The following is a 13,563-nucleotide window of genomic DNA, read 5'->3' on the forward strand; positions in this document are numbered from 1 at the left end:
AATAGGACACTCTGTATATTTGTTTACCATCGACTTTAGCGTAAAATTCTGCATCTAGCCCTGTCTTTTCTTTTCCCATAAACTGTGAGAAATAACTTGTTTGGTAAGTACGAAGGTAAAAGATGTCTGGACAGAGTAGAAGTTTCGTTTGGGGTTCGGAGTGTTTTTAAGATTAATTCAGGAGATTTCAATTAGCAAAAACTTCATTTTTTCAAATGGAACATCAAGTATACTATTTTACCACCTTATAAAACTATTTTATCCCTTCAAATTATGTCTCATAATGTATACTCTAAAATTAACTGTTTTTGAGAAAATTGTATTTTCAGTTTATGATTTGAAAATATTCACCTTTTTAACAAGTAAACATTGAATAAACAAATTAAACAAAAATAACTAATAGCAAGAAAGAGCTAAAAACTATTTTATTAAATGTTCAAAATGACCTCCATTTACTTCCATACAATAATGTATGCGATCTTCAAAAGCTGTACTAGTATACCTCAAAATATTTTAGAAATGTGTATCTGTGCAAATATAACAGCTTTTATTTATTTATTTTTTTGTATATTGTGTCTTAAGAAAGTTATTGCACTTCCACACACTAATGAACCATCCCGTACATTCTAGATGGTTTCGAGATCGCTGAATAGGAATTTCATAACGGCGATGGCCTGCGAAGTACTTGGTACTCGATGTGGCTGGTTTATACATCGTTTTCTGAACCTCCGTGAAAATCTGTTGTGAAATTGGTCAAATATATAAATCTTGGGAATTTTCTAGGCTATGATGGTCTTATCACTAAATATTGTAGGTATTACTTCATCATAACTTTTCATTACATAAATTAATTTATTTTTTGAAAAAAAAAAATCTGTTTCTTCATTTTCATCGCTGTTCATTCAATATTTGTACAATAATTTGTCCAATTTCTGGGTCCTTGATTTTGATGTTCTGCTGGAGTCGGTGTATCGTTTCTGTTTTAACTATTCTCACTATTAAATTCTATTTTTCTTGTTCCACACCATTGGTCTATCTCGTTTTCGGCGTTTTAGAGTCTTAGTTTTAGAGTTTTACGAGAGATTTTTATCTTGTCAAGCCAACCTCCGTCTTACACTCGGTCGAAGGAATAGCCTATAGCGAGGAATGTGGGTTCTTTCTGATTGAATCCTCGAGTAGTATATTCTGCTCCTAAAGATGAACTGTTTTGCTAGTAGGATAACCAGAACTCTCATTTGTTCTTTTAGAATCTTCAGTATCACAGTTTTTGTGATTTTACTCATAGTAGTATCGGTCTGCAGTACATAAAAAAATTATTATCAACAAGACCTATCTATTTCCATCATATTAAATATCATTCAAAATATTTGACAATATTCATCCAAAACCTATTTTAGACGTAAAATTAAAAGTTTAAAACATTTTACTAACAGCTACTTTTTGGTATTTTAAAATAAAGTTTAATAATTTCGAATTTTTCTAAGTGGATGGGACTGAAATGGGACGGGTTCGTATATATATTGATGAATTATTTAAAGAAAAGTTTAAATACGACTCTATAATTACAAAAAATCACGATACTGTTTTCCAAACGAAACAAAAAAACATATTTTCATAAAATTCTCTTCTTAGTTACAGCGAGGGTGACGCCTTTACTAAAAATAAAACCGATAGAACGAATCGAAGTTCAGAAGCTTGACAGTAGCCCTCAAGCCACTAACCGTAACAACGAAAAAGCTACTCATGGCGGAAATATCGATAACATAACCCAATTACAAAAGCAATACAAAGGCAAAAAGGGTCACAAGTCTGCTAAATTCGGCGAAAAAAAAGGTCACAAAAAAGGTCATAAAACCAGAGGTTACAACAACCGTTTTCATAAAGATGAATATGTGAAAGAACATAAATTGTATGGAGATGGATACAGGAATAATCAAAGAAATCAATATAAAAACGCACATGATGCTTCGGCTAAAAAGCGTACTTCATACGAAAAATCAAACAAGCGTAACCACGGTTATAGTGAAGATAAGTTTGGGAAGAAAGGCGTCGACGATGTTGGGAAATTCGATAAAAGGCACAAAGATTTTGAAAGAGATTCCAACCATCAACAGTATAATAACCATCATACTAAAAATATCGAACAGAAAGAAGCTACCAATCCGTATCCAAATCACAGACCGTATTAAATATATTTAATATTGTTTATTAAATTTTTTATTTAAAAATAATAATAATAATATTGAAGCAGATAATGTTTTGATTATTATATAATATTAAAAACGTCATTCTAACCTCAAATTACTGCTGCAAGATTTAACTTACTTGAGGAACACAGTTTATTGCTGTTTCTTTTCAGCTGTTTCTATAAACCTTTTATCAATACGTTAGTCTCTTTTCTTCCTACTAAGTGGTTCAATTACGAAAAAACGGTATCGCGCCATCTAGTGAAAAGCCTAGTTAGCTAAAAACCATTGCAAGTTGGAAAAAAAACGTGTTGTCGCAAAAATTAAAAGGTTTGTTAATAATTTCATACACTTTCAAAAAATCACAATATTAGAAAAATCACACGAAAGGCTTATTTCTTTGACAACCACGGTTGACGTAGATGTCTGCAGATCAGGTAGTTGGCAAAACATAACCAAGATGGACGTCTGCGGGAGCGTTCACGAACAGGAAAGCGACAGGTACGTGAATAGCGCAAAATAGCAAAATTTTTGCTTGTCAAATGGGCAAATTTGTCACTCTGGTCTTCTGCAGTTGGAGTCGTATGCAACCTCTAATATTATAACAATACGTACTCTCAATTGTTTTCGATAAAAACAACAAAAACATTTTATTGGCATGATGCCGAACATAAAAGCCTTGGTGCTATCCTGAGGTTGCTTTATGTTCACTGACACACGAGGGGGCATAATCGGGGGAGGGGTGTAAGAGACAGAGAATGCAAGTATATATGTTACGTCCCAAGCCCGATCTTGTACGCAGTCGAGCTTCGTACAATGAATTTGTACGAAGTCCGATCTGTACAAGCCGTTTTGTACGAAGCCGAGATTGTCGGACTTCGGACAGAGATGATTGTACGAAGTCGACTCTGTACAACGCTGGTTGTACGGAGTCGGAGCATCGATACTCACTCGGTAATGAGCGCGCTATTAATGTGTTAGTAAACACAAACGTAGTTATTGTGATTGAAAGTATGTTCTCCGGCTAGTTGGCTACCATCTATTGTTAGGTTAGGTTGTGTGTACTACTTCGGAATAACGCGCTCATTACCGAGTGAGTATCGATGCTCCGACTCCGTACAACCAGCGTTGTACAGAGTCTACTTCCTACAATCATCTCTGTCCGAAGTCCGCCAATCTCGGCTTCGTACAAAATGGCTTGTACAGAACGGACTTCGTACAAATTCATTGTACGAAGCTCGACTCCGTACAAGATCGGGCTTGGGACGTAACATATATATAAATATTGTTTGATCTCTTTACTGGTTTACAATTGGCTTGGGAATACACAAAAGGCTGTGGAAGTGGCTGTGGTTGCCGTACGGGGGGGGGCTTCTTCTGCACTTACTGTGAGGAAATTGCTGCTACTAGCCCGAAAAAAGTAATATTAGTGGATGACAATGACGAAAATCCTGATAATCCCTCTTCCCTCTAATCGATTTATTCCTAAGCGTCAAGGATTATCGTGAGGGAAAATAGTACTAATGGATAGAAGAAGAAACATCGGAAAGAATTTTTAATTTTCAGAATGATAGAATTTATGTAGCTAAAACTGTATAGAACATCAACTATATATGTTGAAACATTTATATTTAGTTGTATATATTTATATATGAATAAAAGTGATGCCAAGAGCAGCTAGAACTCGCTTTGTAGCAAACTAGTCATAAATATCCATACGACGTGCTCTTATGATGTTAGAGGTTGCATACGACTTCAACTGCTAAAGATCAGCAAAATGTGTCTATTTAACCAGAAAACTCGAAAATTTTAACACACTATACCCTTATCTGTCGCTTTCCGAATAGGTAACGGCCCCGAAGTCCATTTTGATGATGAAACTAATTTTTAACGGCTCTAGCAAAAAATTTTGTCGTGCGTTTTTGTCTAGTTTCATAATTTTTTCAAAGAGCATGAAATTCTGAACATACATTGTAATTTTCGCCGATTGTTTTTCATCTTATAATTTATAATAATTGTCCTAAAACTTGAATAGATTTCAAAGTATTTATTTCTTGCCAGGATTATAATCTTTTCCGTAACTTTATTAGACTATATTCAATAAAAACATCCTATTATAACTAATTATGTGAAAAATGCTTTAAAAATGATCATTTCACAAAAAAATAGCCGACTTTTGACTAAAAACCACGATATTTCCAATAAATATATCGCTTGAAGCCTGATTTTAATAATTTTGATAGTCAAAAAACTAATTATAGGTTATGTACCTGTCAAAATAACAGAATGCTAAATGTAATCGTTTAATTTTATTAAGCCTCTTAACTAGGCTATTACCTTGAATTACTTAAAGGAGAAAATAACGTATACTATAAAATTACCATGTTGAACATATCTCATTTAAGTAAACTCATAATGTAATATTAAACATTCGAGAAGATTTCTTCAGGTAGGTGACACATTATACATCAGAAGTTATTGGACAATTTGTGTATTTTTCGTATTTATATAAAGTAAAGAGGTAGTTTATAAGTATAATATATTAATAATAAGTCATATCCACTAGTTTCTGACACGACCGTGGTTTCCGGTTACTTTGACAGACTTTCCTTTATCTATGATGATAAATCGATTTCTATCGATTCTGTGTTGATTCCATGTGACGTCAGATGTGAATCTATTTAATATTAAAAAAAATGAATGTAGGTGACGAGGGTAACTAATAAACAAACATTTTTTTTTCAAAATTTTCTCGTAAACATGAACGAATAAAGTTATTAGGTCGATAAGAACTAAATTAGTATGTTTCCTTTGGCAATTTTACGAAATTTTAACAAATTTAGACCAAGAATCTGCCGTGTGCCTAGTTGTCGGAGGTTCTGTTCAGATGACTGCGGCGAAGAAAGAGTAAGTTGAAAATATTTTCCATCATACACGTTAACACAATATAGATTTAAATAGTATACAATCAATTAACATTCCTTCATGTTATTTAATGAATTTTTTTTATAATTTAAATAAATTTTTTTAAATGTCAAAATTTATTCAACAGTGACAGATAAATTCGAGCTTGAAATAAAAACTTAAAACACATTTTTTATTATACTAACATATTTTTTTCGAACATATTTTGATAGTAGTATGGAAATAATTTGCAATTTTTTTGAAAATATTTATTTTTTTGTATTCGCATCTCCATTCGGTTACAGTTGTAACATACGATTTTTGGGAATGCGTTTTTCTGTATATTAGATATTGTCAAAATTCAAAATTTTCAATTCCATTTTTACAAAATAGAGTTGCTGCATTTTCCTTCTTTACCGAGTTACCGATGTTTTCATTGCAAGACCATTTTCTTTCCCAGCTTCTGATAGTTCTAATTTACAAGGCTATTATTTTGATTACTTCATTTCTAAACAGATGACACTCCAAACCACTGGTGTAGGTTGCGTAACCATAAATGCAGTATTCTCCTTGGTCCCCGTTTACTATCCACTTTGTCTTGGACAATCAACTGTAAAAGGCGGTATTTGTTTCTAGTTTCCGTTTTATTTTTAACCGTAAAGACACTTCCTTCTTTTTCCCCGATCTCTGCAAAATTTCCATGTTGGTGATGTGCTCCGTTCAGGATATTTTCAAAATACGCCCATATACCTATATTACGAGAGAATCCAGTATTTTTAAAGTAGCCTCGGTTGAAGTTCAAGCCTCTACACCAAAGAACAAAGCATAAAATATATAAAATATCCGACTAGTCATGGTTGTAATTATAAAGAAATATATCTGCTGGTAGTTTCTTCATGTTGTTAAACGCAGGTCGAGTTTTTTCTATCCGTGATCGTATTTCTGATACCTGGTTCCATTTCACCTATACTGTGGTTTCGTTTCTACCCGATCTATGTCTAGACCTTTTTTGTTAGGCGCGCTGAAGGATGTTGACTTTTGCTAATACGCATATGTTTTGTTTTTGATATATTCTTCACTTGGACGTATATTTTTTGCATAATTTTTATAGCTCTTCATGTTATTTGCTATGCCGTCGGCATATCTAATGTTTCCTGATTCTTCTGTTTCTTCTAAATTCATTATATAATAATTAGCAATGTTAAAGGTGATTAAGCACATTTTGATGGGAAATTTACATTTTCTTTCATGATTTTGGACCAATATCTGGTATATCTTTATCTATGTCTGCTTATTCCTCATGAAACATGCAGAAAATATTGACTGGCTTGTTATTTTAAGTTCTTTTATGATATTTTCAGGGTATTTTGAACATTTCCCTATAAGCAAATGTATAGAATGTTTCAATTTTCTCCGTTACTAGGAAATCCAATAGAAAAATTTTAACTTATCGATGTTTTCTTTGCTCGTTCACCAACTCCAATATTGTTTCCTAGCTTTCCAAGTCTTTATCGGAAATTACAGCTGTTTCTTATGATTACTTTGCTCCATTTGAATTCATTATATGGTTAATAGTAATTTAAGCATACTCTTTGAAAGGAAATTATCGTTTTCATTTTGAATTTTCGACCAATATTGTGTGAGCTACATATATGTTTGCTAATTCTTTTTGAAATATGCAGAAATCATTGATTGATTTGTCTCCTAGGATTCAACATTCGCATCATCATGTTTCAGGGTATTTTGAACATTTTCCTATAAGCCCATATCTAAAATGTTCCAATATACTTTCCATTGGAAAAAGGTGCTACATTGTCCCAATGGTTTCAACTTATTGATGTTTTCTTTGCGGATGCGTTAATTCCAATATTGTTTCCTAGCTTTCCAAGTCTTCATTAGAAATTAGAGCCTTTTTTTATGATTCCCTTGCTCCATTTGTATTCATTATTTGATTGGTAGTAATGAGTGAGGTAATTTAGCATACTTCAAGGAGAAATCATTATTTTCAATTAGAATTTCTGATCAATATTGTGTGAACTACTTATATGTTTGCACATTCTTGTTTAAATATGTAGAAATCATTGATTGATTTGTCTTCCAGGATTGATACACTCGTATAATTATGTTTTAGGGTATTCTAAGCCCATACCTGAAATGTTTCAATTTACTTTCTTATTAGAAAGAGGTGCTACAATGTCTTTATCTACTGTAAACACCACACATCATTTCAATTTATCCATGTTTTCATTCCAAGAACTCCAACACTTCAATTTTTCCTCCTAGCTTTTTTTACCAGCTTTCCCAAGTCTTGTTTCGAAATTGGAGCTACTTCTTATGATTCCTCCGTCGCATTTGTATTCATTTTATAATTACTAGTAGTGAGAGAGATGATTAAGCATAATTTGAGAAGAAATCATCATTTTCTTTATGGATTCTGGACCAATTTTCTGTGAGCTTTCTTTTTGAACTAACCAGAAATTATTGACTGGCTTGTTATTTTTACTTCTATTAGGATCGATACATTCGTATGTTTATGTTTTCTGAATAATCTGAGCCTACTCTAGATCTCTTAAGTCGGCTTAATCTTCTAAAATATAATATAAAAAGTATAGAATTATTCTGATCTCGAATCGTTACTTTGATACATACCATAATGATGTGTCTAGGGTATTCAGAGAATTTTCCTATTGGGTCAAATCTCAAATTTTTTCTTTTAGTTTGAAGTTTACATAAAACGAATTTTATTATAATTTCATATTTACATACAGGTGTACCATATGTCCAATTTTGATATAGAAATGAATAAAATAAAATAATAATTTTATTCTTTACAGAAAGGGCTAATACTAGGCGTATACGAGGGAGAGAACAACGAGACCCTCTTTACAAAAGCGGCATCAAAATTCAACGATCATTCAGGCGGAAAATTATACGAATTATTAAAAAAGTAAGTTTACTTTACCAATTTTCTATATTCAAAAGATGTTCGATGACTTGAACTTATATTTTGCGCAGTTTTCTCAAAGCTCTACGCCGTGATTGCTCTTTATTTTCCCTATAATACACTTTGCGTTACAAAAGTGGCCAGAAACTTCAATTGGCAGGGCCTGGGGTGAATTAGGCGGTTATTTTGTTTCGGTTCAAAAGGTATATTATTTCGTCTTCAACGTGATGTACAAAAGCAACTATTTTAGTGAGACAGTTGTTGATATATACCTCCCAGACTCTGCACTTTGCATGAAAACTATATTTTTCTTTGATTTCCAAATGGTTAAGTATTCACAATTTTTTGCTAATTCCCACAATACGGTACTCTTTGAGTATGGTATAATTTTCTCAAGGAAAAAACCCGGCTTCTTTAGCTTTTACTCTTCTTACCAGTCTGTTCTTTCTCGAATAAAAATTGTTTTCCATTTTTTCAACTCTAGTATTCCTCCTTCACATTTGGTTAATATTAATAATTTTGGTTTAAGAAATACGAAACATGTTAGGTGTAGGAATGTGTCCAACCAATTTATGAATGCTTTTTCTCATTTACATCTTATTTTAACTTTAATACAACTGTCACAGAAAAGGTCTTGTTTAACTAGTTCGAAGAAAAAATTTTTTGCTCACAAATCCATTTTCAAATTCGCAAATTTTGTGGCAAAACAATCGCGAAATGCGTTAAAGGCAAGTATGTTATTATAATAATTGTTTTAATTCTAGAGCTGGTAGCGATATTCGGAAGGGTCAAGCAAAAGTTTTCAACAATGTCGACAAGGAGTTCTGGGGCGTTGCCGTAGTTGGATTGGGAAGAGAAAATCTGGGTTACAATGAATTGGAAGCTATCGATGAAGGTATGGAGGCTGTCCGGGAAGCGGCTGGAATGGGTGCTCAGCTCCTGAAAGAACAAGGCGCTACGAGAATTCTGGTAGAAGGATTAGGTCATCCGGAACAAGCAGCCGAAGGCACCGCATTAGCTCTATGGCGGTATCAGGAGAACAAATCCCGTCAATATTGGCAAGTGATACCAACTTTGGAGCTTTTCGACGATTGCGATGCGGAGAGTTTCCAACGAGGTTTGTTTAAGGCGGAATCTCAGAATTTAGCCAGGCGTTTGTCGGACACGCCAGCCAATCAAATGACGCCATTGCATTTCGCTCAAGAAGCCGTAAACGAGTTGTGTCCTTGCGGTATCAAAGTTATGGTACACGATAAGGATTGGATCGAATTGAAACGGATGAATGCGTTTCTGACTGTAGCTAGAGGATCCTGCGAACCGCCTGTTTTCCTGGAAATTTCATACTGTGGAGCACCTGTTGATCAAAAACCTATTTTGATGGTTGGCAAGGGAATTACGTTCGATGCTGGTGGTTTGTGTTTGAAAAAATGCGAAGGTATGGGCCGATTCAGAGCTGATATGACAGGAGCAGCGGCTATAGTAGCTGCTATTCGAGCTGCTTCTGCCTTGAGTCTTCCAATAAACATTGACGCCGTTATTCCTCTATGTGAAAACATGCCGAGCGGAATGGCGATGAGAGTTGGTGACGTAATAATGAGTCTTAATAATAAATCTATCAGGATAACTGACACTGATAACGAAGGAAGACTTATATTAGCTGACGCTCTTATTTACGGTCAAGGTGTGTCTCATCCACGATTGATAATCGATGTCGCTAGCTTAACTCCCGGAGTCAGGGCTGCACTAGGTTCAGCAGCATCCGGAGTATTTACGAATTCCCAAACTATGTGGTCGCAAGTTCGTAAAGCGGGCGTTATTACGGGTGACAGATGTTGGAGGCTGCCTTTATGGAAATTCTTTATCAAAAAAGTGACTCGTTTCCCGTCACACGATGTCGATAATAAAGGCTTGGGACACGGATCTAGTTGTCTGGGGGCAGCGTTTCTGAACGAATTTATAGATTGCGTCGACTGGATTCACTTCGATACAACTGGTGTAGGTTTTCACAGCGAACATAAAGTTTACTCCTATTTAACCAAGGGACGGATGACCGGTAGACCTACACGTACTTTGATTCAACTCCTTTATCAATTGTCTTGTCCGTCAGAGGGACAGCGAAAAATTGAATAAATCTTCACAAATCAATGTTACAAAACAATTTTTTTTTCTCGACGTTTATCTAGCCATTATAATTGAAAACCTATCCTGGAATCATGGCATGTATTAACATGGAAAAAATTCTTTTTCCAAATATTTTCTCGACGTATGCTAAAGTAACTAGGTAGGGAAGTGGGATTATCAAGGAAGATCGTTATTGTTATGAACAATGTACGATTAAAATTTTTATTTGGGATGACTTAATAAAAAGACAGCTGGTCACTGTCAACCGATAGAAACGTTTTAAGCTTAATAATTTTTCAATATGCTGTAGGTTTTACAATCCCTCTGACTAAATGTATCAGGTATTTCTGAACTAACTTATAAGTCCCGCATTCGTCCTAAAATATATTAGTTGTAACTGATTATAATAGTGTGTTGTAACTGTTGTATCTGTCGAGCTTGTATTGTCCCTTGCTACTTACAATTATGGATTGTAAATATAAAACTATAAACAAATAAATTTATTGAATCAACTGTATTTTATTTACTTTACTTTACATTTAGCGCTAAATAAAATTATTATATTCTTGAAATATACTAACTCGTTCCCGACCACGATCTTTCCAGTTCTATTTAGTTTATAACCAATTTTAAAACATAGTTAAACTGGAGATAAAACTAAAGTTTAAATTGTGGTTTGAGCTCTAGTTTTTTAACCAAGAAGATTCCTATAATTTACCGTGGACCCAAAGGAGAGGAGCCTGCCCAACTGTAATATTAAACTGGTACCTTCTGCAACAAAAAATGCAAAAAATACCTTTGAATTCATCTGGATCGACTATTAACCTGGAGCACACACACCTGGAGGTCTCAAACTCAGCAAACTATACTGGTTAATAGCCATTCTAGAAAGAATCAGAATTATTATAAATGCTCCTTGGTATGTATCCATCTTTTGTGACCTCCAAATTAAGTCAGTTAAAGAAGAAATATCTTTCCCAAAAATAATCTTACCGCTTGGAAACCCATCCCAACACATTGAATCGTTTTCTAATGAGACCTCCTTCCAAGTGAAGGTTTAGAAGGCATCTTTCGTGTGAATTGTCTGACAGATTTTAGTGTCGTAGGGATTTTTTGGGAAATTGCCACTGAGTGATTCTCCTACAAGACAGTTTATATTGCTTTAAACCATTCGCTCATTGTAAAATTTTATAGATTTAAAATAAAAAAAGGGTTAAAAATCTTTCACAAGTCACATTTAAACAGACGTTTTTCTACCTATAGTCACAAATACCAAAATTTTTCCGATATTTGTTTTAAATTTGAATTGTTTAAGGAATTTGTATATACAAAAATAAACAAATAACAAACAAAGTGCAATTTCATTGAAATAGTGCTTTTGATTAAGCCGATGAAGAAATAGTCGAATCCAAAAAGTGATACAGTGAACTGAAAGAAAAAGAAAAATTAGAGGAAATTGGCAAGGGAATTTAATGATGATAATAACAAAAACGGTCATGCTTTTGACCGCAACAAATTAAAAAAAATAATTTGAAAGATCTAGATCGAATAACTTTTTGTTTTATCGCAGCGTCGACAATGTTGATACTTTCTTCATCATCGTCGAGTTCATCAATTATAAAGTGCAAAAATGCAATCGTTCTACCAAAACATTTTATAATATTGTAAAAATTTAACGATATGAAAATGTTAGGTTCGGATTCTCCATTTCATGTTAAACTACCTCCAGACCGTCGCGCTCGAAACATTCCAATGCTGTTCCAAGTTTCTTATGCATATTTATTATAAAGAAACTCTATTTATACACATTCTTCTGTTTTTGTGTAAATTTCCAGTCCCCAAAAGGGTTGTTGATCGTCGAACAAGAAAACATGTTGATAGTTCTTGAAAATAGCTAATTTACATAATCAAGATTTTATATTTTCACAGAATAAAGTAAGATGGCCTTCAAATACGACGATATTATTAACAGTGGCGTCGATCATCTCTAAAGTATATATAGTTATACTTCTAAATGTTCTTAATTTTAGGTCTCTTCTATTTCTTTTTTAATAATTTTTGAAACACTTCATAATTACTCAGTGCATATAATAACAATAATAGGCCTAATAATGTCTCATGAGTTAAAGTAGATTGATAAACCTTTTGCTGTCCTAATTACTACTACAATTACTACAAAGACCAATCACTAAAAGTTATACAGTATACACTGTTTCAAACAGTGTACCTTCAGTCTCTGAAGACAATAACTTGGTTATCGAAACACAGGCTAGACAGTGTAGTGAGTGAGTGTTGGTGTAGTGGTGGTGTAAATAGTGTATTCTGTATGAATATCACCAACGGTTTCAGAAATTCCAGCTTAAGAACAACTAAGAGCTCAATATATACGCTTACGACTATAAGGTGGTTATTTGAAGGAGTTAAATTGAGTAAATTGGCTTGCTGTAACTCAATGTTCATTTTTTGAGACTTCTCCATAAGCAAGAATGTTATTGCAAGGATATTGTTTGTTCAATTCAATAGAAAATCTTGTAATGGACAATTGGTATCATTGATTCTGTAAATTTTATAATCAGTTATAGTTTAGCTTATGGAAATTGACTTTTCTTTGATGACCCAAAGGTGCCAGATCAAACACTTTGCAGTGTTTGAAACTACAATTTTTCAACTCTTTTCCTTTGCAATGAAATCCTTCATATCTCATACCCTCCAACCCTCATATTGGGATTCAGTACAAGATCGTTGTACATGTTTAGTTGGATGAAAAATTATTGATGTGTAGTTTGGTTTAATTTGAATGGGTCCTGATGTAGGAATATTTTCCTCTGCACGGTTTGGTTTTTATATTGGTATTCGTATTCGTGTATCTGTATGTGCGTATGCTGGATAAAGCATGAGAATTGAACCAAAAATTACTCTCTGAAACAAACATATAGATTTCATCGACTGGCTTCGTTGAGGAAGGCAAAGAAATCTTTGAGAAGTTGGTGCGGGATAATAAACTAGGAGAATACAGAATATTCCTCTTGAACTTAAGATAAAATACTAAAACTAGTCGAAAGCTCTCACTAGAGCACACATGGATGAAGTTTCATATCTACAATATTTGACTTAAAAGTGAACAGTGAAAAATTATGTGATTAGCAAACGCCCACAGGTTGGCCTAACGATTTTAGATCCAATAAAGCCGAGACAAACTAAAGGACCAAACTAAAGACGGTTCGAAACTAGCGCAAGCTGGACTGGAAAGTTCTGGACCAAAGTTCAAGTCCATACCTCCAGAAACATCACTCACCGTTTTTCGGTAGAGTTGTTAGCAATAAACAAATGTGCTCAGAAATTTTTGAATTGAAACCTCTCTAAAAAGCACATACAAATTCTCCCAGATAGCTTCGAAGGTCCTGAAAG

The 13,563-nt window shown here is 33.8% G+C and overlaps 1 protein-coding gene across 1 annotated transcript; it reads left to right on the top strand.

The window, feature by feature from the left end:
* The first annotated feature begins 2,646 nt into the window (after window positions 1-2,646).
* Window positions 2,647-10,164, top strand: LOC130449863 (cytosol aminopeptidase-like). The gene is made up of 4 exons (XM_056787906.1): window positions 2,647-2,687; window positions 5,030-5,093; window positions 7,925-8,037; window positions 8,799-10,164. Exons 1-4 carry the CDS (start codon window positions 2,647-2,649, stop codon window positions 10,162-10,164), a joined length of 1,584 nt encoding a protein of 527 aa, XP_056643884.1.
* The last annotated feature ends 3,399 nt before the right edge of the window (window positions 10,165-13,563 follow it).

This window comes from Diorhabda sublineata, chromosome 10 (assembly GCF_026230105.1).
Source record: "Diorhabda sublineata isolate icDioSubl1.1 chromosome 10, icDioSubl1.1, whole genome shotgun sequence".
Taxonomy (NCBI): Eukaryota; Metazoa; Arthropoda; class Insecta; order Coleoptera; family Chrysomelidae; genus Diorhabda; species Diorhabda sublineata.